The sequence below is a fragment of the Xiphophorus maculatus genome, chromosome 19, assembly GCF_002775205.1.
Source record: "Xiphophorus maculatus strain JP 163 A chromosome 19, X_maculatus-5.0-male, whole genome shotgun sequence".
Classification (NCBI taxonomy): Eukaryota; Metazoa; Chordata; class Actinopteri; order Cyprinodontiformes; family Poeciliidae; genus Xiphophorus; species Xiphophorus maculatus.
The window spans coordinates 4,019,296-4,046,862 of NC_036461.1; the positions used below are offsets into that span (position 1 = coordinate 4,019,296).

Here is a 27,567-nt window from a genome sequence, read left to right on the forward strand (position 1 = left end):
GCTCCAAAACTCACCAATTTGATAACTTTAAATCAGACATGCCTTATGATCAGACTGACCGAGTTTGAAGCCGATCAATCGAAATCCCTAGGAGGAGTTCGATCAAATACGAAGGCTGTAAACGTCAAACTCGAGGTCCAAAATGGACCTTCAATACAAAATGGCCGACTTCCTGTGATACTTGCACTATGACATTACTTGTAAATTCTGAGCGTGTTAGTGAGCTCTACAACTGTACCGAATTTCAAGTCTCTACGATGAAGTAAGTGAATAGCAATGGGTCTTTTGAAAATTGCTAGGTGGCGCCGTTGAGCCAATTTGTTTGCGATTTTTGCGGCGACCTTAAAATACGAAATTTTTAAACTCCCCGTATGCATCCGCCAAGTTTGGTGAGTTTTTGAATATGCTAAAGCCTCCAAAAAGGCGCCTCTTTGGGGGGGCAGAAAAATAAGAATAATAATAATAATAATTAAAGCTGCAAGCAGCCTCGGGCGGCCCTCGCAGCAAGCGCCGCTCCGGCCTATTGGCCACCGCGGGGGTTCCGGCCACCGCAGAAGCTCTCGCACGTTTTCCAGAGCCGCAGCCCGCTCCCCACCGCAGAAGCTCCGCCGCAGTTTCCAGCATCGCCGCCCGCTAGCCGCCGCAGAAGCTGTCGCGCATTTTCCCCGCCCGTCCACCGGGCGACAGGCGTGAATGCGTTCGGCGGCGCTCCCCGACGACTGTCGAAAAATCTGGTGCAGATCGGTCGATGCGTCGAGGAGATACGGCCGATGTATTAACTTAGGGGGCGCAGTGGAGTCAAATTACATCTCAAACCCGTCGGGCTCTTTAGAGGTGAACAAAGATCATACATATCCAGTTTGGTGCCAATCGGATGATCCACGCGTGAATTAGAGCCAAACGTATGCATATGGCGAGGGACTGATATTCGCCATTTGGCCACGCCCACACGGTTCAGCCAGCAGCGAGCATTGACAGAGTTTATCATCCGAATCATCTTGATTAGGTCAAGAGAGCCATAAACGGAGCTTTCCACGGAAAAAAACGGCACTTCCTGTTCCGAGGGGGCGGGGCTTAGATGACGTCATAATATGGTGACGTAGGATCATCCGGCATCCCACCAGGAACACTCAGGCAAATTTTGGTGCAGCTCAGTCAAAAAATGTGGAATCCAGAGGCAAACGTATACGAACGGCGTTGCCGCCATTGAAAACTCTTGGCACTTTAAAGCAAGCGAGACCAACTTCCTATCTGTCATCCAACACAGAATCACCTTGATTAGGTCAAGAGAGCCATAAACAGAGCTTTCCAAGGAAAAAAACGGCACTTCCGGTTCCGAGGGGGCGGGGCTTAGATGACGTCATAATATGATGACATAGCATTGTCAGGCATCAGACCAGGATGAGTCAGGCCAAGTTTGGTGCAGCTCGGTCGAAACATGTGGAATCTAGAAGCAAACGTATGGCATCGGCGTTACAGGTCACTTCGCCACGCCGCCACACCCAGCTGCTTCATCGCAGCCGGTCAGGGCTTGGATCCACAATACACCAACATGTCTTCTGTCTCTGGACACAGTTTCATGTTGATTAGGTCAAAGGGCTAAGATAGCGACCGTTCACAGTAAAACATGACACTTCCTGTTCTCAGGGGGCGTGGCCTAAGTGATGTCATCATTTGACCATTGGATATTATTGGACACTCGATTATGATCAATCACTGAACGTTTGGTGTCTCTGTGAGTTTTTGTGTTAGAATTACAAATTATTTAATTTTTTCCTCCATTACAACAGTGAACTGTCATTCCGTAGGGCAATGCTGCCCTCTGGTGTCGAATTACTGAAATAATGAAACTATTTCAGTGGGCAGCAGAGGGCAGCACTGCCCTACAAACAACGAACATGGACTGTTTATTATGTAATTACACAGAAGATCTCTCTAATTCATTCTGAGGGGGCGGGGCTTAGATGACGTCATAATATGATGACATAGCATTGTCAGGTATCACACCAGGATGAGTCAGGCCAAGTTTGGTGCAGCTCGGTCGAAACATGTGGAATCTAGAAGCAAACGTATGGCATCGGCGTTACAGGTCACTTCGCCACGCCGCCACACCCAGCTGCTTCATCGCAGCCGGTCAGGGCTTGGATCCACAACACACCAACATGTCTTCTGTCTCTGGACACAGTTTCATGTTGATTAGGTCAAAGGGCTAAGATAACGACCGTTCACAGTAAAACATGACACTTCCTGTTCTCAGGGGGCGTGGCCTAAGTGATGTCATCATTTCACCACAGGGTATTTTAGGACACCCGATGACGGCCAATCACTGAAAGTTTGGTGTCTCTGTGAGTTTCTGTGCAGGATATATAAGAGTTTGGTGTTTCATGGCGAGTAGGTGAACTTTGACCCCTGGTAACCCCCCTTCAGCAAGCTCATACAGTCACCAATTTGATAACTTTAAATCAGACATGCCTTATGATCAGACTGACCGAGTTTGAAGCCGATCAATCGAAATCCCTAGGAGGAGTTCGATCAAATACGAAGGCTGTAAACGTCAAACTCGAGGTCCAAAATGGACCTTCAATAGAAAATGGCCGACTTCCTGTTGGGTTTCGACCATGGCTCTAATAGACTTTTTTGTACGTCCTGACAAGATACACATATGTACCAAGTTTCGTAATTCTAGGTTAAAGCATGGCTTGGGGCTGTTCATTTAAAATACTCTAGGGGGCGCTATAGATAAATTAGGCCACGCCCACCAAATTTTGTTATGAATTCCTGTCGGTGGGTGGATAAGGATCCATCCTAGTGAGTTTGGAGCAGCTGGGCCCGAAATTGTGGAATTCAGAGCCAAACGTATGGCAACGGCGTTACAGGTCACTTCGCCACGCCGCCACGCCCACCTGCTATGTCAAAACCGGTCAGGGTTGGAATCCTCAACACACCAACATGTCTTCTGTCTCTGGACACAGTTTCATGTTGATTAGGTCAAAGGGCTAAGATAGCGACCGTTCACAGTAAAACATGACACTTCCTGTTCTCAGGGGGCGTGGCCTAAGTGATGTCATCATTTGACCATAGGGTAGTGTAGGGCACCCGATGACGATCAATCACTGAAAGTTTGGTCCCTCTATGTGTTTTTGTATAGGAAATATAAGAGTTTCGTGTTTCATGGCGAGTAGGTGAACTTTGACCCCTGCTAACCCCCCTTCAACATGCTCCAAAACTCACCAATTTGATAACTTTAAATCAAACATGCCTTATGATCAGACTGACCAAGTTTGAAGTCGATCAATCGAAATCCCTAGGAGGAGTTCGATCAAATACGAAGGCTGTAAACGTCAAAATCGAGGTAAAAAATGGACGTTCAATACAAAATGGCCGACTTTCTGTGATAGTTGGCTTATAACATTAAATGTAAGTTCTGAGTCTTTTGGTGAGCTCTACATGTGTACCAAATTTCATGTCTCTACGATGAAGTACGTTCATACCATTGTGTCAACATAAAATTGCTAGTTGCCGCCGTTCAGCAATTTTTTTTGCGATTTTTGCGACAACCTTAAAATTCAAAATTTTTAAATTTTCTAGTTGCGACCGCCAAGTTTGGTGAGTTTTTGAATATGATAAAGCCCCCAAAAAGGCTCCTCTTTAGGGGGGCAGAATCGTAATAATAATAAGAAACAGTACAGATACAATAGGCCTTCGCAGCGCTTTGCTGCTCGGGCCTAATAAACAGTACAGATACAATAGGCCTTCGCAGCGCTTTGCTGCTCGGGCCTAATAAGAAACAGTACAGATACAATAGGCCTTCGCAGCGCTTTGCTGCTCGGGCCTAATAAACAGTACAGATACAATAGGCCTTCGCAGCGCTTTGCTGCTCGGGCCTAATAAACAGTACAGATACAATAGGCCTTCGCAGCGCTTTGCTGCTCGGGCCTAATAATAAACAGTACAGATACAATAGGCCTTCGCAGCGCTTTGCTGCTCGGGCCTAATTAGGTTAAGATTATGTGAATCATAAACAGTAACATTGCTAAGTGTTATTGCCCACAGATTGCTATGTTAAGATTTCTATGATGTGATTCTTTGCTGCTGTTTGTGTAAAATTGATGCTCGGTTGCTGCACCCTATGATTGCCACAAAGAGCGGCGGCGACCATGGTACCCCTCCTCCACCGCCCCCTCCATGGTGATGGATGTATTGCTTAGGTGCTTACAGAGTCCAGACGAGTGTATAGCTTTAATCGTCTTCTTCATCCTCTGCAGAGTTGAGTTGTCCATCTCCAGACACTGCAACACACACAGAAACAACATTTACACACAGAAATTAAGCAACTGTCTGACTAATCTACATATTGGGAAGATAATTTGAGCATCGTTCAGAGACATTTGAGAAACCGTGTCTGCCTCAACGTTTCACAGTGTGTGACTAAGGCAGACAGGTTTTATCCAGATAACTGTCTTGGCTTGCCATTCACAGCCCCAGATGATGCAAGAGCAGTTGTGTCACTTGCAACTTTTCAGGTTTAGGCTGTGCTTGGATGCAGACCAGAGGCAGGTTTCTACCTGGCTCCACTCTGAATGAGCAGTAAACCTTGTTCAAACCATGAGGATTGAACCTATTTATTTAGTTTATTCTCCTCACACAGGCCACTTGTTGCAGTAAGCTAGTGTTGAGACTCCACCCAAGAGGCACCACAAATAGCTCAAAGGAGACAGTAATTTATATTTGACTGAGACCATGTCTTGTTGCATGTTGTTGTTTCCCCAGCCCTGCCCTTCGTAGTTAAGAACTCTCCCTGTGTGTTGAATTATTCATCAAAAAGCGCAAATGTTGGGTGTATTTATGGAAAACTACAGTTGGAGAATGGAAAGTGTTTTAGTGAAAGTTGCTGCCTCATTTGAGCTTACTTTGCTTCATAAACTGGACACTAAGAAACGTTGCATTTTCACCAGCGACTTCACAAGGTGAATCTGTTCAATCACATGGCAGCAACTGATCATATTTATCTCTCCAGACATGGGAAAGATGACATACTGAAGTTCAAACCAATGTCAGAACAGAGAGGACAGGAACTTAAGTGAGACTAAACATGACATAGGTATTTGTGCCAGACTAGTATTTCAGAAGCTGTTGATTTACATGGATTTCAAATAACCATTTCTCTGGAAAATAGTCTGGACAAATAGAAAATACTCGAGGAATGGAGTTTGTAGGATTACAAATGTCTTGCTGCTGTGAGATGAGAAGAGCAGACTAGTTTAAGATGATACAAAGACTCAGATAAAGCTCAAAAATCCTCTCACTACAACCAAGATTTGAAGAATATTATTTATCTAGTACATATCCGAGCACAACACTTTGAAGAAGACCTGCTACAGCAGCAGACGACCATGCTTTTTGTCTTTTCTGTCAGTTAAGAACAAGAAACTGAGGCAACAATTCATACAGACTTATCAAACAACGACGAAAGGAGGAAAAATGTTTCCAGGTAAAATTAGTCAGTTTTTCCATCGTCACTCAGACGCACCATAAAAACGTGGATTCATCTTGTTCTGTATCAACTTTTAAGACTGGTGGTGGAAGGGCAAAAGTTTGGAGATATTTTTTTGGCACACTTCATAGATTTAAGACTGTTCTGAAGGAGACGAATAAAAAATAATAAAGATGAAGTGTATATCCTTAACCTTTATCTGACTTAAAACTAAGAAAAGTGCATCAAAAATTGTGGGAGATTTTAGTTTTGTTGAAGTCAATGACCTGAAATTGCTAAATATATTTCAATCTATGAGTTAGTCAAGGGAAATTTGGTCAATTCCAGTCTCTGTTTGCACAACTGGTGCATCTCTGCTTTCCCTCCATGCATCAGAAAAGTCAAGCTGACCAGAAATCCAGTCCTTTCTGCAACAGATAAGGAGCTCTGCCTGTCTCATGTGATTAAACTTTAAAAGCTACAAAGTTTGCATGAGAGCTACTCTGTGTGAGGCTGACATGTGATCCTGTATTTCCTACATTACATACAAAACTCTATGCCAGAAGTTTAATCCCAAGAGAAACTTTTCAATCTCTTTACATATCCCTTTATAGGACAAAAAAAAATATTTTCTTTTTTGCTATGATCTCTCTGAGTCTTTGCCTTTAATCAGGACAGATAAGTAGCAGCCAGATGGGGTGTGTGTGTGTGTGTGGTTTGGGGGAAGGGGGTTAAATAGCGTCTGTGCCCTAAACCACAAACATGCCCACACATTCACCCTCGTCATTAATCAAGCTTCTGCTTCTTGGGCAGACTAAACATTATACCCATATCCAGTTATAAAAAGTGTGTTGCCCTTACATCTGTGTGTCTGTGTGCACACATGCAGGATTCCAGCATGGCTCTCCCCACTGAGCTATTTCTGTTATGTATTTTCCAATAGATCATGTCCATAAAATAAGGAACCAAACCCCAAGCATAATGTATCAGACAGCTGCAAAAAACTGTATTCTCCAGTCCAGCTTTGCTTCATTGTTATGGTTCTAAACCAAAGAATTCCTAAAGAAAACCTTAAAATGTTTTCAGTCTTATTAGAATATCTGCACTGCATGCGTTATTTTAGGGAGTTTTGCATGACATGAATTCATTTTCTACACAAATTAGAAATCCTCTTTTTATAAAAAAAAATAATAAAAAAAATCTGGGTGACTCTAGCTGATGAGATCCCTAATGAACTATCATGTTTTGTCACAAGATGAAAAAGGATGTGTGTGTGTGTGTGTGTGTGTGTGTGTGTGTGTGTGTGTGTGTGTGTGTGTGTGTGTGTGTGTGCGTTGGTACATGTGAAATAACAGGACATTTCGCCTGTATACACGCAACACTAACGGGACATTTTGAATTAGTGGGACAGTGCCAATGTCCTCATAATTCTTGCAACGTAAAAGTGATTGGAGGGTGTTTGAATGGATGCCAAAGGGTTAAATTCCAAAAATCAGGCAAAGTCCCAATAAGTCACAATTACATGACATTTGTGTATAACCTGTGTATCGATATTGCGCCCCTGCTGCTAACTTTAGGTACTGCACTTGCTCATAAATAATTCACACATGTGTATTTTTTAGACATGCTGATTGGCCAGCATATGGGAGTCCCTGTAATGAAGGTTTTTGTGAGGAAAATGTGTGTTAAATAACAATTCTCCTAAAATATGCTACTTTATTGAATGAAAATCTGGCTAAATTAAAACAGTGATCATTTTAGATGTACTAAATCTGTAGCTGGCTGTTGGGTGATTCATTTCAATAAAGTTAATCTTTAATCTATGGTTTTATAGTATACTGAAGGAGGTAAGAGGATTAATAATATTGAGACTAAAATGTCAGTGGCCTAATGATATGGTATTACTGACCATAACATATTTTTGGATTGTAAATTAAATGTTGAATGATTCAAAGATAGCTGTTAATAAATATTGGGAGATTGAAAGATAATTATCACATGCAAATGTAATAGTTTAGGTGTAGGGACAAACCTTACTCAACTAAATCCTAACCTACAGTGATGCAACTCACTAGATGTTGCAGATTTAATGAGAAAATATTAATTTTACTAAAAAGAGACTTAGACTTGTAAGAGGTTATGTGAACATCTCTGGATAACACCTTTTTATCCATATATACAGTGAATCTGGAAAGTATTCACAACGCTTCACTTTTTCCATGTTTGGCTATGTTATAACATTTTTCCAAATTGTATTAATCCCTTTCCTCAAGATTCATAAAACAAATGTCCTATTATGACTCAAAGTGTGAAAAAGTGTGTAATTTTTTCAAACTAACTAAAAACAGAATAACTTAGAAATTACATTTACATACATAAGTATTCACAGCCTTTATCACGAAGCTCAAAATAGAGCTATTTTCACTGATAATTGCAGAGATTAAGTTCTACAACTTAAATAGAGTCCACCTGTAATAAATTCTGTTGATTTGATTAGATCTGGAAAGGCACACACCTGTCTTTATAAAGTCCCAAAATGGACAATGGATATCAGTATGCAAACACCACACATGAAATAAAATATGTTGTCTGTAGACCTCAGAGACAGCATTGTTTTGAGGCAAAAATCTGGGGAAGAATATAAAAAATTCTGCTGCTTTGAAGGCCCCAATGAGCTCAGTAGCCTTCTTCATTCATAAATGGAATCAGTTTGGAATCACTAGGACTCTCTATTGAGCTAGTTGGTTGTCTAAATTGAGTGATCAGGAGAGAAGGGCCTTAGTGAGGAAGGTAACCAAGTACCCTATGGTTACTCCAATGTTCCTCTTTTGAGAGAGAAGAACCGAGAATCCGACCCCTGGCTACAGAAGCTGGCTCTTGGGAGCCAGCGGAACATCACCTCTCTGGTGGGGAAGAAGCCTGAGCAGGTGTGGGAGGTTGAGAGGTTCCATCTGGAAATAGTCAGTCTCACCTTGACCCATGGCTCGGGTTCTGGAACCAGTCTCCTTGAGAGGGGTTGGACACTCCTTTTCTCTGGAGTTGCCCCCAGAGACAGATGTTTGGCTGGAGTGGACATACTTGTTGCCCCCCATCTCGGTGCTTACACATTGAGCTTCGTCCCGGTGAGCGAGAGGGTAGCCTCCCTCTGCTTAGAAGTGGGGGGATGGGACCTGATGGTTGTTTGTGCATGTGCACCAAACAGCAGTTCAGATTACCCACCCTTTTTGGAGTCCTTTGAGTGTTACTGGAGAGTGCACCTCCTGGGGACTCCCTTGTTCTGCTTGGAGACTTCAATGCTCACATGGGCAATAACAGTGAGACCTGGAGGGGCACGGTAGGAAGAAATGGATCTCCTGATCTGAACCTGAGTGGTGTTCTGTTGTTGGACTTCTGTGCTCATCATCAGTCATCAATGACTATAGACCTGTTGCCCTGATATCCCATATCATGAAGGTCCTGGAAAGACTCCTGTTGGCCAACTTGAATAAGCTGACAAGCACATATCAGGACCCCCTGCAGTTTGCTTATTGCCATGGAGTTGGAATTGATGATGCCATCATACACCTGCTTCATCAAACCCACTGTCATCTGGACAAAGGCAGCACTTTGAGGATCATGTTCTTTGATTTCTCCAGTGCATTTAACACAATTCAGCCTGATCTGCTCTGTGAGAAGCAGATCAGAAGACACAGATGGAGGCCTCAACAGTCAACTGGATCTATGACTACCTCACAAACAGACCACAGTTTGTGAGACTGAAGGACTGTGTCTAACTAGGTGGTCAGCAACACAGGAGCTCCACAGGGAATTGTACTCTCACCATTCCGTTTCACTCTGTACACACCATGCTTCCAGCATAAGTTTGACTTCTGTCACCTATGAAAATACTCGGATGACTCTGCAGTTGTGGGATGCATCAGAGATGGACAAGAGGCTGAGTATAGAGAGCTGATGGACTGCTTTGTGGCATGGTGTGGGGACAATTATCTCATCCTGAATGTAAACAAAACAAAGGAGATGATTGTTGATTTCAGGAGAAACAGTGTCAGATCAAGCCCCATTTCCATCAGGGGAGAAGAAGTGGAGGTGGTTGAGGAAAATAAATGCCTTGGTGTTTAACTAGATAACAGACTAGACTAGAAACTCAACAGTGAAACCGTCTACAAGAAAGGACAGAGCAGACTGTATTTCTTGAGGAACCTAAGGTCCTTCAAGGTTTGCAGCAAGATCCTGCAGATCTTTTATGTCTGTTGTTGAGAGCACTGTCTCCTCTGCTGTTGAGCCTTTTAAGCCAGGGACTTAAAAGGCTCAACAACTTGATAAAGAAGACTGGTTCTGTTCTGGGGACGACTGTCAAAATTCTGAAGATGGTGATCTTCATCATGATTTTTTTGATTTTGCATAACATCAAAAAAAGTTTTAGACAATGCTGACCATCCTGTTATTTCAAATCCGAGTCTCTTCTGCCAGACGTTTCTTCAGATTGGTTGTAAAACGAACTGCTACAGGAGATCTTTCTTTGCCATCACAATCCATCATAACTCCTTAATTAGCTAGGAGTTTAATTTCCGTTTTGAATAAGCAAATTACTTTTGAATTTAATTGAATAAATACCCAATGAGATCAAGATATACACCACAGGTCACTAATAGGTGGACCCTGGTCTGCATCTAGACTAAAATTATGTCTCATGCGGACCCAAAACTGATACCAAAACAAATGCAGATTTTACCGTCTAAGCCAGTGTTTCTCAACCCTGATCCTCACAGCCCCCCTGTCCTGCATGTTTTAGGTATTTCCCTTCTGCCACACACCTGAATTGTACACTGTAACAAATTGCTGTATAAAAACGGCCAAAACTGAACAGTATCATACTGTTTCTATTGAAAATGGTACTGCACCGTGAAAAACAATGCATTCTGGGCAATTATTACTGTTTTTAATAAAATACTGTAATACTATACTGTGAGTAGCATTGCATTTTGGGAATGATGTTAGATTCAACGGCAAGGAGGCTCTCTTTAAACAGAACGCTACTGTATTTCTCAAGAAGACACGTCGTTGTGACATGTGGAAGCAACCTCTAGAATTTTCTTTACAAGGACTGTCCATTTGAATCCTGCATTTTATGAGCCAATCCGGTAAGTTGGAGCATAATTTATTTGTCAGATGATGTTGTCATACAGTTGTCATTTTTAAGCAGACTGTAGCTGTTTGAAAGTTAGCTTAGTTAATCTGTCATGCTGTAATAAGGAAGCTAGCATAACATTATTTGATATATCTTGACCCTGACTCCTTAAGCATCATATGCCAATCTGAAATTACTGCATTTTCAGGCGCTTTCTAGATATCAACCCTGAAAGAGGGACCAAGGCCAGCTGTGGCAAGATCGTCTCCAAGAGGACAGGAAAAACTGTTCAAAAGAAGTCGGTTACTGTCAACCCCTGTGTTTCAACTCTGCTAAAAAACCTCTTGGACTTTGAGTGGAATTTCATATAGGTTAGTGAGAACTTTCTAACCAGGCTATAGATATTGTTGCCCCTCCGCGCACAAACAAACAAACAAACAAAAAACTATACAGGCATGAAGGCAACTTATCCCTGAACAGGAGTTTTCTTGAGAGATTTTTTTGGTTTAAAGGTCAGCATAATCTTAGATATCTCTTTTAATTTATAGCATAAATTTTGTTAAGGCTCCCACTTTCTGTTCTTCAAATGTAATTTGTAATTTTGACTGTACAGGCACAATGTTTAACTTATTTTGGCAGTGTGCTGTCAAATATTGTTTCATTGTTTTATCATTTGAAGTTGGAGCTCTGATTTTGCCCTAAAGGAAATTCAAGTCTAAATGTTTAATTTAAATTTTTATCAAACTAAAATTTGCTATTTTTTTCTATGCTTTAGATTAAAAGTTAAATGTTTCATTTGTTTTATGTTGCATCATATTGTTCCTCACTTCCACTAAAAGTAGTGTTTTGTATTGAAAAAGTAGTGTGCTGAGTTGTACAATGCATTATTTCATAATTTCTTTCATACTTTTTTATTTCAGACTAATCAAAAGGCCACAATTCATGCTTTATTCAAAAACTCTTTAAATCAGCTATTAAGAAATTTATTTTACAAAATAGATGGTGATTTTCTTACTGTTTTTCCAGAATACGACTTACTTTGGACAGTTTACCCTCAACATTCTTGTAGAAAAGGTTTAGGTGTAAGGCACACATACGTTGTCGTTTCAAAACCTTCTTCTTTATTATGTGGCCCATTAAAGACTGTATATGAGTCAATGTTTGAGTTGGTTCTTTTTTTTTTCCCAAATAAATGTTGGTTGACATGATGGAACTTACATTTTCTAAGTGTTTTTTTTATGTTTCTATTTTGTATTGGAAATTTACAGTAGTAAGCTGTATGTGAATTCAACAGTAATGATACCATAGAAAAACTGTAATATACTGGCAACACAGCTGCCAGTAGTCTACTGTAAATCTGATAAAAACAGCAATGTGCTGTAACGGATAGACTATTTAAAGTAAATTAAGAATTTTCTAAATTAAGTATGACACAGATTGTTTATGGATGTTTGTCTGTTTTGATTAGTATCTTTGTTGTTTTGTTTTGTTGTTTGTATTGCAAGTTTATGTTTGTATTTTAATATTTGTATATGTTTTAGTTTTCACGGTGACTGTGGTGACGAATCACCCGAAGAAAAATAAAAACGCTAAATTCACCCGTCGAGACTGACTGATTAATTCAACTGCTGGGGAGCTGCTACAGTGCTGTAATCAAAAGATTTCTTTTGTGACAGTAATATACTGTAAAGTTGATTACAGTAAGGGTACTGTATAATTAACAGTAAAATGCTGGCAACCCTGCTGCCAGCATTTTACTGTAAAAATACAGGGCAATTTGTTACCCTGTATACCCTATATATCACCCAGAGATATATAGGGTATACATATATACCCTATATATATGTAGGCTTGACTGCAAGCCTGCAGTCAAGCCTGCAGTGCTTGACCATCAAGCACTGCAGCCTTCTGCAGTGCTTGATGGCCATGCAATCATTTGAATCATCTGTTCTGGAATAGAGGCACATCTAAACCATGCAGAGCAGGGGGGCATGAGGACCGGGGTTGAGAAACACTGGTCTAAGCAGATGTATCCCTGCAGGAACAGTCTGTAAGGACTGATCCCCTGGCTCCAAAGGGCTACTGTCCTCAGAGCTTTCCCAGCTCTGAAGACAGTAGACCTGCAAATCTTAATTATGTTTGGTTCCACACACAACCGTAAGCCAGCTTTCTCTACAATTAATATTATAGAAACCAAATATTGTTCCTGGCTCACCAATGAGCACATCCACACATGCATGAGACTGGTTCTGACATCATTTAAGCACAGGTTAAAATTATGGCATGACAAGCAAGCGCTCACTTCTGTTACTGGAAGCAAAAGTAATAAGTGATCTAAGTCTGAAAATGTTCAGTTATTAAATCTGTTAATTTTTAAATAGTTTAAGTCCAGATGGTAAACAAAAAATATAAATCAAGCTTTCTTCAATTTGTTTTTTTCTGAGGTCAGTCACTTGTGAACATTCAGGTTCTTCTTTTGACTTGACATCCTACTTTTACTCAGTGAATGAGAGAACATCAGAAATCAAACATACATGTTCAGCTCCCTGTTTCATGACAATAAATATTGTCAAAAAGTACTTGAATAAGACTGAATTCATTTAATTTGAAAAGCAAATCAAGGCATGCAGATGCTGAAACAACTACCTAGCTACTAAGATTTAAGTAATATATATATATATATTATTTTTCTTCATATACTATATAACTTTGGTCACTATGGAAATGACACCTGTAATAATTTTGGAAATCACTATCATGAAGGTCCCAGGTAGTGGATAAATAATTAATCTATCACAAAACCTAGTGAATGATTTGTTCATCAAATATCACCAAATTGGAGAAAGGAAAAGGGGTGGAGCCTTAACCCCTCCCCACCTGCCATTTTCCTCCCAGGACTGACGTTGCGCTCTCTGCGAGGAAAGTACAATTATACTGCACTGCAACTCGGATGGATGTGGAGAAGTATGTAGGTAAGTCTTTGTTCAAGTGATTTGAACATAAGCAAGGTTGGCAAAGTTTTACTGATATTTGCAATGTGACCGACATATATTTTCACGCAGCACTTCCTAATTAGGGCACCGCTAATGAGCAAAAGCTAGCTTGTGTTGAGAACATGTGACCACTTAGAACAAGGTTTAAATACTCCATGTGTTAAATGGAATGGCCATTTAAAAACACGAATTAGAATGTTACATTTGTGTTAAAACTGACTCCATGTCAACTAGAAACAAAAACGACAACATGCGCTAATGGCTGCTCACTTCAGCTATGATGTTAGCATGTGCAGCTAACCTTGTCTACTGTTTTACATTTTCGTTTTATAAATGTACAAGAATAGTTTCATTATAGAATACGGTGATTCACAGTGCATACCTCATAATCCATATCCCTTTTGCAATTTATGGTGCAGTTAATGTAAAAATAAATAAATATTACCAGACGTTTTTTCATAAGAAAGTTTAAATACCCAGATCATTCAACAGTTTCACATGGTGTGATTTTAAGTTTTTTTAATGTTTCCCTTCTAAACTAGTGCTTTCTAAATATTTTGTAGATGTTATTGTTGGCTAAGTTAAACAAATGTGAAAATATAAAACATCATCTGCCACCGCACGTTAAGAGAAGTGCAGTCCTATGTTAATTTCCATGACTGTGATGAGAACACAATGCAGAAAAAAAAGAGCAACGAATAAGTGCATTTATTCAGGAAGGAACATCAGACATCGAATAGTGTGGAGTTGTTCCCTATTCAGTCCCTTTTTTATTAAATCAAAGAGGAGCTTTGTTATGCTTATTGTCAACCGTGGTACTAAGGACCCACTGCCTTGTATATTTTCCTGCAACTTTTAGATATCTCTTTTTCAGCATACCTGTCTCCAATATAAGCACAGTACAGGTTGATTACATGCTAGTGAGGACATTTCACCATGTAATCTAAGAATATAGGACAAGTTGCACATCTAAAAGTTACAGGACTTTGGCCCTTGAGGAATGCAGTTTGAGAACACTGTCTTAAGCATTTCCTTATTGTGGCGCAGCTGATCTGAGTGAGTTACATCCGCTGTGCTGAAACAGTGGTATACTGAGGAGGTAATACAATCATTTGATTTGGTTTTGGTGGAACAAAACCTAACGGGCAGTGGGCCCTGATACCAGTAGACAGTGTAAACAACTGGAATAACTTCTTAACAGTGTAAGTTACTGCTTGCTGCTCTGACTTAGAAAGAATATATGAACAAATTGTACAGGAGTTCCTAGTTTAATCATAATTTAATTTTGCAAATAGTCATTGTGGTTGTTTAGCTGCTGTTCTGTTTAAAACTTGATGATGATAATATACCCATAGATTTTCTCAGTCTATTATTAAAGCATATGTTACTTTTATTTTCTCTTGATCACCATAGACTTTTTTTCTCTAGATGCACACAACAATGAGGCCACAGAGATTAAAAATAAAACCAAAGGATGAAGCAACTCATTTTGTGAGTCTGAGTCAGGACAAAGATGGTTTTTATGTACAATACATAAACTCTTTTAAGGGTAAGTTGACAAGCCGTAGTTTTTAAATGAGATTTTTGTCACTGTGGGCTGACAATGACATTTCATATGGTCTAACAGGTCGAGGAGTATTTAGTACATGCCACTTTCAGACAGGAGCTTTCTTATTGGAATATCGAGGCGATGTCATAAACAACGAAGAGTATGAAAGACGGGTAAAAATCTATCATGATGCCTTGAAGGTCTTCATGTTTGAGTTTCGTCATAATGGGAAAAAGTTGTGGTATGTAAATTTTAAAAATAACTAAAAGCAATTATAAAAATTAAGTTTTAATCGTTGAAATATTGAATGCCTTCTATTATTAGTTTTTAAAAACTTGAAATCATCCCAGAATTATATGGACACTGTTTTATATCCCGTCATCCTTGGCCATTTAGATTTTTCTTCTTCTTTCAGTGTTGATGCAGCGAGAGAGGATGGGTCTTTGGGAAGACTGGTTAATGACGACCATTTGATCCCTAACAGCAAAATGAAGACAATAACAGTGAATGGAAGACCTCATCTCTGTCTCTTTGCAATTAAGGACATAAATCCAGGGGAAGAGATTACCTATAACTATGGAAACGCTGAATGGCCATGGAGAATGAAGGTAAATAACTAGAATTTCTGAAAGCTATTTGACAGTCAATAACATTTTACCAAAATACAATCCATTGTATTTTGGTAAAAATACCAAATTTAACAGAATATACAGTCTGTTTGCGGTCTACTCCTAAGGTGTCTGCTTGACACAGTCCCAGCAATGGTTATTCCTGTCAAGGCACAGCATTCCTAAGACTGTGTATAGATAACCCAAAGACTAATATTGTTTTCTATCACTAGGACCTTGCTTAAAATTCTTTGGCCAATTGGCTTACCTAGCATTGCCTTAGCTCTATATACAATGTTACTGTATCTCGCAGTTAATGTTAAATGAGTCTTAATGACTCGTTTGCTGTCTTCTCCACAGGTTTCTGCTCATCCTGACAAAACTGTAGGTGAAGAACCGATGGGATCACTATCCTCGTCTCTTGAACCACAGGTGAACAGCTATCTGACTTGGAAATCTTTGTAATTTGTCTGACAGGTATATTAGTGGACATGGGTTGTTGAGAGCGTAGACACAGTGCCAGCAATGCTTGTTCCTGTCAGGGGACAGCATTATGAAGACTGTGTGTAGATGACCAGAAGAGAAATATTGTTGGCAATCACTCGGACCTTGCTTAAAATACTATTGCCAAGCAACTTGCCTAGCTTTACCATAGCTCTTTATACAGTGTTACTCTATAGTGTTCTAACTTGAAGTCAATATTAAATGAATCTTAATGACTCGTTTGCTGTCTTCTCCACAGGTTTCTGCTCACCCTGACAAAACTGTAGGTGAAGAACCGATGGGATCACTATCCTCGTCTCTTGAACCACAGGTGAACAGCTATCTGACTTGGAAATCTTTGTAATTTGTCTGACAGGTATATTAGTGGACATGGGTTGTTGAGAGCGTAGACACAGTCCCAGCAATGCTTGTTCCTGTCAGGGGACTGCATTATGAAGACTGTGTAAATGACCAGAAGAGAAATATTGTTGGCAATCACTCGGACCTTGCTTAAAATACTATTGCCAAGCAACTTGCCTAGCTTTACCATAGCTCTTTATACAGTGTTACTCTATAGTGTTCTAACTTGAAGTCAATATTAAATGAATCTTAATGACTCGTTTGCTGTCTTCTCCACAGGTTTCTGCTCACCCTGACAAAACTGTAGGTGAAGAACCGATGGAATCACTATCCTCGTCTCTTGAACCACAGGTGAACAGCTATCTGACTTGGAAATCTTTGTAATTTGTCTGACAGGTATATTAGTGGACATGGGTTGTTGAGGGTGTAGACACAGTCCCAGCAATGCTTGTTCCTGTCAGGGGACAGCATTATGAAGACTGTGTAGATGACCAGAAGAGAAATATTGTTGGCAATCACTCGGACCTTGCTTAAAATACTATTGCCAAGCAACTTGCCTAGCTTTACCATAGCTCTTTATACAGTGTTACTCTATAGTGTTCTAACTTGAAGTCAATATTAAATGAATCTTAATGACTCGTTTGCTGTCTTCTCCACAGGTTTCTGCTCACCCTGACAAAACTGTAGGTGAAGAACCAATGGGATCACTATCCTCGTCTCTTGAACCACAGGTGAACAGCTATCTGACTTGGAAATCTTTGTAATTTGTCTGACAGGTATATTAGTGGACATGGGTTGTTGAGAGCGTAGACACAGTCCCAGCAATGCTTGTTCCTGTCAGGGGACTGCATTATGAAGACTGTGTGTAGATGACCAGAAGAAAAATATTGTTGGCAATCACTCGGACCTTGCTTAAAATACTATTGCCAAGCAACTTGCCTAGCTTTACCATAGCTCTTTATACAGTGTTACTCTATAGTGTTCTAACTTGAAGTCAATATTAAATGAATCTTAATGACTCGTTTGCTGTCTTCTCCACAGGTTTCTGCTCACCCTGACAAAACTGTAGGTGAAGAACCGATGGAATCACTATCCTCGTCTCTTGAACCACAGGTGAACAGCTATCTGACTTGGAAATCTTTGTAATTTGTCTGACAGGTATATTAGTGGACATGGGTTGTTGAGAGCGTAGACACAGTCCCAGCAATGCTTGTTCCTGTCAGGGGACTTCATTATGAAGACTGTGTGTAGATGACCAGAAGAGAAATATTGTTGGCAATCACTCGGACCTTGCTTAAAATACTATTGCCAAGCAACTTGCCTAGCTTTACCATAGCTCTTTATACAGTGTTACTCTATAGTGTCCTAACTTGAAGTCAATATTAAATGAATCTTAATGACTCGTTTGCTGTCTTCTCCACAGGTTTCTGCTCACCCTGACAAAACTGTAGGTGAAGAACCGATGGGATCACTATCCTCGTCTCTTGAACCACAGGTGAACAGCTATCTGACTTGGAAATCTTTGTAATTTGTCTGACAGGTATATTAGTGGACATGGGTTGTTGAGAGCGTAGACACAGTCCCAGCAATGCTTGTTCCTGTCAGGGGACAGCATTATGAAGACTGTGTGTAGATGACCAGAAGTGAAATATTGTTGGCAATCACTCGGACCTTGCTTAAAATACTATTGCCAAGCAACTTGCCTAGCTTTACCATAGCTCTTTATACAGTGTTACTCTATAGTGTTCTAACTTGAAGTCAATATTAAATGAATCTTAATGACTCGTTTGCTGTCTTCTCCACAGGTTTCTGCTCACCCTGACAAAACTGTAGGTGAAGAACCGATGGGATCACTATCCTCGTCTCTTGAACCACAGGTGAACAGCTATCTGACTTGGAAATCTTTGTAATTTGTCTGACAGGTATATTAGTGGACATGGGTTGTTGAGAGCGTAGACACAGTCCCAGCAATGCTTGTTCCTGTCAGGGGACTTCATTATGAAGACTGTGTGTAGATGACCAGAAGAGAAATATTGTTGGCAATCACTCGGACCTTGCTTAAAATACTATTGCCAAGCAACTTGCCTAGCTTTACCATAGCTCTTTATACAGTGTTACTCTATAGTGTTCTAACTTGAAGTCAATATTAAATGAATCTTAATGACTCGTTTGCTGTCTTCTCCACAGGTTTCTGCTCACCCTGACAAAACTGTAGGTGAAGAACCGATGGGATCACTATCCTCGTCTCTTGAACCACAGGTGAACAGCTATCTGACTTGGAAATCTTTGTAATTTGTCTGACAGGTATATTAGTGGACATGGGTTGTTGAGAGCGTAGACACAGTCCCAGCAATGCTTGTTCCTGTCAGGGGACTGCATTATGAAGACTGTGTAGATGACCAGAAGAGAAATATTGTTGGCAATCACTCGGACCTTGCTTAAAATACTATTGCCAAACAACTTGCCTAGCTTTACCATAGCTCTTTATACAGTGTTACTCTATAGTGTTCTAACTTGAAGTCAATATTAAATGAATCTTAATGACTCGTTTGCTGTCTTCTCCACAGGTTTCTGCTCACCCTGACAAAACTGTAGGTGAAGAACCGATGGGATCACTATCCTCGTCTCTTGAACCACAGGTGAACAGCTATCTGACTTGGAAATCTTTGTAATTTGTCTGACAGGTATATTAGTGGACATGGGTTGTTGAGGGTGTAGACACAGTCCCAGCAATGCTTGTTCCTGTCAGGGGACTGCATTATGAAGACTGTGTGTAGATGACCAGAAGAGAAATATTGTTGGCAATCACTCGGACCTTGCTTAAAATACTATTGCCAAGCAACTTGCCTAGCTTTACCATAGCTCTTTATACAGTGTTACTCTATAGTGTTCTAACTTGAAGTCAATATTAAATGAATCTTAATGACTCGTTTGCTGTCTTCTCCACAGGTTTCTGCTCACCCTGACAAAACTGTAGGTGAAGAACCGATGGGATCACTATCCTCGTCTCTTGAACCACAGGTGAACAGCTATCTGACTTGGAAATCTTTGTAATTTGTCTGACAGGTATATTAGTGGACATGGGTTGTTGAGAGCGTAGACACAGTCCCAGCAATGCTTGTTCCTGTCAGGGGACAGCATTATGAAGACTGTGTGTAGATGACCAGAAGAGAAATATTGTTGGCAATCACTCGGACCTTGCTTAAAATACTATTGCCAAGCAACTTGCCTAGCTTTACCATAGCTCTTTATACAGTGTCAAGGTAATCCGAGCTCATCCCACTTCCCCATGCTGGAGATTTAAGTTTAACAGTAATAATAAATAAAGTTATCTTTAAAATGAATCACTCAAGTGACATCAAGGCCCAACAGTAGACTTAAGTGTCAATAAAATAAATCTAGTTGTGTGTGTTGTTTTTGTCTCATGCAAACTTTGCTTTAATTCTACTTTTTTCTATCTAATTGTGATGGACCGAGTTAAAAACAGGAGGAGTCACAGGACATATTAGAAAAATATGGTTTTTATTTTAACCCAAATATTATAACTAGTGATGTTACGTGATGTGCCGAGGCTTCGAGGCGTGTGTCGAGTAATGGAGGGCGCGTTTCTGTAAAGCGCGTATCGAGGCTTGCTTCATTTAGGGGAGGAGCCGAAAACGATGACGTCCGAAGCCTCGCTGCCTGGCTGTACCACGTGACTGCTTCGGGAAGTGGCTCAGAGTTTGGCGCGGGGTTTGACAGCTTTAGAAACCCCACAGGATCCATTCAAAATGTGGGTTGTTGTAGGTGAGTTGCGGTCAGTTGAGAGGGTGGAAAGAGTTTTGATAGTTTGGATAGCAGAGTTTGGATAGTGGTTATTTAGTTTGAGACAGTTAGTTTGGTGTTTGGAGAGTTTAGTAGATAGATAGATAGATAGATAGATAGATAGATAGATAGATAGATAGATAGGAGATTTAGGAGCGCGAGGACAGGATAGGAGTAGGATGGAGCCGGCGAGAAAGAGGAGGATTTCCCCTATGTGGGAACATTTCGATTTGATAAGCCCTAACAAGGTAAGGTGAACTGAACATTTGCAGATGCATTAGGTTTGCTTATGAGGAACTGTATTTTTCACTGTTTCTTATTTTCTGTAAAGGTGAGGTGTTTATTGTGCTCCAAGGAGTTGGGGTACAATAATAACACCTCATCCATGTAGTGTCAAAAAAGAGAAATCGTTTGAAACCAAAAACTGTGGAGAAATTGTTGTTTCTTAATAAAAATGCATGAAATCATCCAAGTTACACAAGCATTAGCCTATTCACTGCCCCTCCCTAGTTCCACAAGCACTTTCACTGTCCTCTGCCTGATTAAGCCCATGCCATTTTTCTAGAGTCACAGAAAAACATTATTACACAACATGCCATATCACATGACACTACTATTTTGGGAATAATTACACACAGAGGATACATTCAAACAATATTTTATTATACACATATGTGTATACATAATTTATGTAGACAAATGATTTCGTCCTACACCTTTTGTGAAGTCATTCCCAAGAGCCATAATAGACAAAAATTCAATGCATCACATGTGTTAAGATACAGCTGGCTGTGATTATACACCTGGCCAGTAGGTGGTTTCGTGTGCACATGAAGCCTCAAGAAATGAACCCTTTCTGAACCAGTTGGCTCAAGTGGTTCAATGCCTCATGAGGCTTCATCTCACCATCACTAATTATAAATAACAAAAGATAAACTGAGCTCATAAAAGAGGTCAAAGAAACAAAACTGAACTCAGGCAAAAAATGTAAATAAACTGGCTGCACAAACAAACATAACTGACCTAACAAAGAAATGACACACAGGGGTTTATATACTGGCTGATCAGACCAATTAAGACACAATAGGGGTAACTAAACAGAATACAACTACAAATAACACAAAAACAAATAACAGTACAGCTAAGTTTGGCTAAACTAAAGACCCAAAACTGAAAATCAAAAATATTAAACTTTAAATACTAATATTTACTTAAATACAAAACTTATCTAAAGAAAGAAACTACAAATCCCCCTGCCAGCAGGAACTAGTGGTTCAGTCCAATCAGCATGTAAGCCTGCTGAGCCCTGGGCCCCTTCTTTTGTCTGGTAACTCCAAGGCAGGTAAGTACCGGTGGGAAAACAAACAGAATTAATCTTAAGCAAACAAAATTAATTTTAAGTTGATATAAATACATGTGCTAACTAAATGTGCGTGCTAACAAATAGAACAAATGCATTCAAATCAACTAATAAATATTTTTATTGAAACTAAAGTGTTGTGTTTGTATGAAAAAATAAACTGTGCATAAAAAGAGTTACCGACAGAGTGTGGCCATGGATTTGGCCATCACACACTCCCCCACTTCCTGGTCTTCACTCTGGCACCGAGAAAGGTAATCAGCAGTGGTGTTGTCTTTGCCGGGGATGTAGTGAACCTTAAACCGAAATGGCTGCATAGCAAGATACCATCTGGTGATTCTCCCATTAGTGTCCTTCATCCTTTCTAGCCACTGGAGGGCTCTATGATCAGTCTGAAGGGTGAATTCTCTTCCGAGCAAATAATATTTAAATGAGTCAAGGGCCCATTTAATAGCCACGGCTTCCTTCTCCACAGCTGCATATCGTCTCTCTCTTGGCAGCAGCTTGCAGCTGATGTAGGCAACTGGATGTTGGTCCTCTGGTGGTCCCTGCAGAAGCACTGCCCCAAGACCCCTTTCAGAAGCATCAGTTTGCAACAAAAAGTCTTTTGTAAAATCTGGTGAATGCAAAACTGGATTTTTACTCAGGGATTGGCTAATGTCCTTAAAAGCTGCAACGGCATCTGCTGTCCACTGAATTTTGGTGGGACTTCTGGAACCCATCATGTCTGTTAGAGATGCTGCTCTAGCTGAGAAATTGGGGATGAATCTGTGGTAGAATGCAGCCATGCCTAGAAAAGATCGTAGCTGTTTCCTGGTTTGTGGGAGCAGACAGGATGCTATCGCATTGATTTGATCAACTTGAGGTTTAAGAATGCCACCTCCAATAGTGAACCCAAGGTACTGTATTTCTGTCTTAGAGGCCTCACCCTAGCCTTCAGCAACAGGGCAGACAAAGTTGGATCATTCTGCTGCATTTGTAGGTATTGAAAAACCCAGTGGCATATCTGGAGCCACTTCAACTGAAGTCTCACCCAGTGTATGTTGAAATTTCTCCTGCCTTCTTTGACTGCGTGGCTTCCGTGATTTCCCAGGTTCTGTCTGCAGCTCAGCCTCAAAAAAGGGTAAAGCACTGAGTGTTGCAAAATGCTCATCTTGATTTTTAGCTTGGGACCTGATTACAGCCACATTACAGCTCTGCACATCCCTCAATAAATCATAAATAACAGGCAGATCCTCCCCAAGAACTACAGGATAGGGTAGGTTACCAGCTACCCCAACCTTCAACAAATAGGGAGCCCCCTGCACCTCAACAAACATATCAGTAGTGGGGTATGATTTCTCATCACCATGTATACAGCACACTGATATTGTTTCAGAAGGGCATATACAATGAGTTGGCACATGCTTCTTATGCACTAGAGCAGGGGTGGGCAACTCCAGGCCTCGAGGGCCGGTCTCCTGCAACTTTTAGATGTATCTCTACTTCAACACACCTGAGTCAAATAATGAGGTCATTAGCAGGACTCTGGAGAACTTGACTGCACTTAGGAGGTGAGTCAGCTGTTGGATCCAAGAGTGTTTCAAGGGAGACATCTAAGAGTAGCAGGACACCGGCCCTCGAGGACCAGGATTGCCCACCCCTGCACTAGAGTCTGTGTGCTGCCAGTATCTATTAAAGCATTCATTTCATGTCTAGCAATCTTCACTGGGATGATTTTATTTGACTGCTTTATTTCAGGTTTAATACCCATATTCTGGTGAGGCACAAAACACATTTGAGTTAGCTTACTTTGATTCTTGGGGCACATGGGCTTGGTGTGACCTTCTTGTCCACAGAGGTAACACACTGGTGGTCTTTTTCCTGTCTTGAAAGGCTGATTTTCTCTTTAAAAAGGCTTACCCACACCTGTTGCAAACTTTTGATGAGGTTGAGAGGGTTGTAGCTGACGTGAGTCTTTAGCAGCTCTCCATGCACTGTTGCTCCAAGGCTGACTCCTACTTCTGGCAGCTACAAACACATCTGCCAGAGTAGCAGCTTCTGCAGCAGACTTTGGATTGTGCTCCTTGATCCAGACCTGAAGCTCAGGACACAACATTCTCAAAAATTGTTCCAGAATAATCAATTCACCAACTTGTTTCACAGTTTTATCTTTAGGCTGAATCCACTTCTCATAAAGTTCTTTGAGTCTTGAATACAATTCCTTTGGACTCTCATCAAGACTATCAAGGCAGCGAAATCTTTGTCGGTACGTTTCTGGATTTATATCATATTTTTGTAAAATGGCAGCTTTTACCTTTTCATATTCCAGGGAATCATCCACATCCATGTTAACATAGGCGCTGCGAGCCTTACCCGTCAGAAGAGGAATGAGATGAAAAATCCAGTCCAACTTTGGCCAACGATAAGCAGCTGCAATTCTCTCAAAAGTGGTCAGAAAGTGTTCAATATCATCTTCAACAGTTAATTTTTCTAATTTAGGATGATGAATGTGCACAGACTGACCTATTGAGCCGGAAGCTGAATCCTCAGGTTGAGATGTTGCTTGAATCTGATGATCAGTTTGAATTTCAACAGGCTGTGGATCAATTGATGTGGGCTCAGGGGGCGGGGTTGTCCTGGCATGCATTTCCATTTGCAAAAGCCGAAACTGGTGTTGCAAACACTTGAAGCGCTGTTCTTGCTGTGCAGAAACCTCTCTCTGCTTTTTCTCCCGAACTTCCTGTTGTCCCATGAAGGCCTGAAGAATTCCAGCAATATCATGCAGAGTTGGTTCTCTGGTCTCATCATGCTCAGTGTCTCCAGCTGCTGCTGAAGCTCCTCCTTCCATTTCCTCCCTCTCTGACTGCTGGAAAACCTCTTTGGTCTCAACCTTGTTTCCTTTTCTTGGGCGCACACCATTCTGCATGGCTCAAAAATTTGTTGGAGGGGGTTAGTAAAAGAATTACTCACAAAAAGCAAAAAATAGAAAAAAAAAAAGTCCTGCCTCCTCAACTCAAAATCCTCACTTCTGACACCACATGTGATGGACCGAATTAAAAACAGGAGGAGTCACAGGACATATTAGAAAAATAGGGTTTTTATTTTAACCCAAAGATTATAAATAACAAAAGATAAACTGAGCTCATAAAAGAGGTCAAAGAAACAAAACTGAACTCAGGCAAAAAATGTAAATAAACTGGCTGCACAAACAAACATAACTGACCTAACAAAGAAATGACACACAGGGGTTTATATACTGGCTGATCAGACCAATTAAGACACAATAGGGGTAACTAAACAGAATACAACTACAAATAACACAAAAACAAATAACAGTACAGCTAAGTTTGGCTAAACTAAAGACCCAAAACTGAAAATCAAAAATATTAAACTTTAAATACTAATATTTACTTAAATACAAAACTTATCTAAAGAAAGAAACTACAAATCCCCCTGCCAGCAGGAACTAGTGGTTCAGTCCAATCTCAGTGTCAGCATTAGGGAAAGATAGACTAGATGATTGATTTTACTTACTTGATTATTTCTGCTACTGAATTAAGCTGTACTGACCCTTGCAAAAATGCCTTACTAATAAAATATTTAGCATAAAGAAAATCTAAAAGATGTTGTGGACATTCAGTTAATAAGTCACCTTAAAGTTCTTTGATGGTTGTAAAATAGCTCTAATGTTTGATTCTGGAGAGGAAGAAGTGGAAAATGTTTTTAGGTTGCTGGTAGCCCAAATGTAAAACATCATCCTTGGGACTCGCCCGAGTCACTAAAACCTACCTGGTTCAATAACAAATGCAAGTTGTAAAATAGAGAACGAGCGACCGTTAACAGGTGTGCTCTGTGAAACTAGTTGGCTGTAGGCTGCTCAGTCTGGCTAATTCACAGGGGGAAGAAGGGTGGGGCACCTGGATGTAGGCCGTCAGAAACCAGGCGAATCGTTTCTCGAAACCAGCTTAAACAGAGTTTACTTCAGTTCTGGCCCGGGTAAATCCCAGCAGATTTAGGAAACTCAATTAACCCGTTAGAAGGAGAGCTGGTAGCACATCTCCCCTCTCAGAAGAGGAAGTACGAGAGTGAGAGAGTAGAGAAAGAAGGGGGCGGGGGGTGCGCAACAACAACAGTGTTACTTGGAAATCTTTGTAATTTGTCTGACAGGTATATTAGTGGACATGGGTTGTTGAGAGCGTAGACACAGTCCCAGCAATGCTTGTTCCTGTCAGGGGACAGCATTATGAAGACTGTGTGTAGATGACCAGAAGTGAAATATTGTTGGCAATCACTCGGACCTTGCTTAAAATACTATTGCCAAGCAACTTGCCTAGCTTTACCATAGCTCTTTATACAGTGTTACTCTATAGTGTTCTAACTTGAAGTCAATATTAAATGAATCTTAATGACTCGTTTGCTGTCTTCTCCACAGGTTTCTGCTCACCCTGACAAAACTGTAGGTGAAGAACCGATGGGATCACTATCCTCGTCTCTTGAACCACAGGTGAACAGCTATCTGACTTGGAAATCTTTGTAATTTGTCTGACAGGTATATTAGTGGACATGGGTTGTTGAGGGTGTAGACACAGTCCCAGCAATGCTTGTTCCTGTCAGGGGACAGCATTATGAAGACTGTGTGTCGATAACCCGTAGTGTAATGTTTTTGGGAGCCTGCTTTAATTTTGTTTCTCCACCTTTTCTTGGCAATTTGTCTAGCTTTCCAAAGCTTTTTACACAATGTTACCAAAGTTAGGGAACAAGATTCCCAGAACTGCATAGTTTGTGTTTGCACATGCCTGGAAGTTGCCTACAAAATTATCACTGAATTCTTTCAGGGACTTCTTTTATAAATGAAATGCATCCCTCAATATTCAGTTTCTGAAATTAAAAACCCTTTTACATCAGAATTGCACTCTTACTTTTTTAATGATGCAATGTTTTTTCTCCAGAAATGCAACCATGTTGTACTGTGCTCATCATTTTCAAGCATTGAAAAATGCACACATTGCTTGGGACCTTTTGTTGCCCTCAAGTGGAATGGTCTGAAATGTAAAGGTGAGTTTTCCTTGTGTGGTTATTACTCCTTTAGTATTTTCAAAGTGGATTAGGATTGGATTTCTAAATGACTCTTAAAGTTTAACATGTATAGATCTTGTTATTCAGATGTAATGGATGATCAAAAATGTCATGTTTGTGTTTAGTTTTACCTATTGAAATCATAGATGTTATCTCTACTACTTGTGAAAATATCTAAATTATGACTTGTTATACAAGGAACTTACTGTTTAATAAATACGACCATAAAACCCTTAACTTTACTCACAACCTCTTTTTCCAGACTGTTCTTCAATATGGCACAACATCTGCTATGAAAAGATCCAGAGGACTGATTTTTCACCATCTTCATGCGTAGGTGTCTTTAGTTCTCCTTTTGGTACTCTTTAAAAGAGCAATACTTGAACAATCTCTTTCTTTTTAAGGTTTCTGACGAATCATCTTCAGCTGATGATGTTTCAGACAAAGAATACATACCTGACTCTGTCAGTTACTCAGATAGTTCAGTGGAACTCTCAAGAGATGATTCAAATCATTTCAAAAGGACTATTCTTGATCCTTGTTTCATTGCACCTTTGCCAGACTGTCAAAAGAGTGATGGTGCAGATAATGACTTGGCTGAAGGTCTTATTTCTGAAAGTGAAGATAGTGCTAAAAAGGTTGTTCAGAAACAGATGAAAAGGTCTTCTGAAAATAAAAAAACTGTTGACGTTCAACCTGAAGGGAGATCTGTGGAGCCACTCACCGGATCTGAAGCTGTTGAAAGCATCCA

The 27,567-nt window shown here is 40.4% G+C and overlaps 3 protein-coding genes across 6 annotated transcripts in view; 1 reads left to right on the top strand and 2 right to left on the bottom strand.

Annotated features, from left to right (window-relative positions):
- Positions 1–27,567, bottom strand: part of LOC102235176 (arf-GAP with SH3 domain, ANK repeat and PH domain-containing protein 1-like) — a 94,230-nt gene that overhangs the window by 58,530 nt on the left and 8,133 nt on the right. Inside the window, exons 1-2 of one of the 4 annotated variants that reach the window (XM_023352789.1) lie at positions 23,667–23,742; positions 4,217–4,289 (exon numbers count right to left, since the gene is read on the bottom strand). In XM_023352789.1, the coding sequence (XP_023208557.1) occupies positions 4,217–4,280 (64 nt within the window). In that variant the 5' untranslated portion in view covers positions 4,281–4,289; positions 23,667–23,742. Of the gene's footprint in view, positions 1–4,126; positions 4,193–4,216; positions 4,290–23,660; positions 23,743–27,567 lie in introns of those variants that run through there. The other 3 variants (XM_023352788.1, XM_023352787.1, XM_023352790.1) reach the window with 3 other exon arrangements.
- Positions 13,316–27,314, top strand: LOC111612248 (cell wall protein DAN4-like). The gene is made up of 16 exons (XM_023352786.1): positions 13,316–15,143; positions 15,222–15,384; positions 15,559–15,751; positions 16,112–16,183; positions 16,494–16,565; positions 16,874–16,945; positions 17,254–17,325; positions 17,636–17,707; positions 18,018–18,089; positions 18,400–18,471; positions 18,782–18,853; positions 19,162–19,233; positions 19,544–19,615; positions 26,173–26,244; positions 26,690–26,795; positions 27,079–27,314. Exons 1-16 carry the CDS (start codon positions 15,023–15,025, stop codon positions 27,183–27,185), a joined length of 1,482 nt encoding a protein of 493 aa, XP_023208554.1. The 5' UTR covers positions 13,316–15,022; the 3' UTR covers positions 27,186–27,314.
- Positions 21,569–24,868, bottom strand: LOC111612249. Its single transcript, XM_023352791.1, has one exon. The coding sequence runs from the start codon at positions 24,664–24,666 to the stop codon at positions 23,647–23,649; it is 1,020 nt and encodes a 339-aa protein (XP_023208559.1). The 5' UTR covers positions 24,667–24,868; the 3' UTR covers positions 21,569–23,646.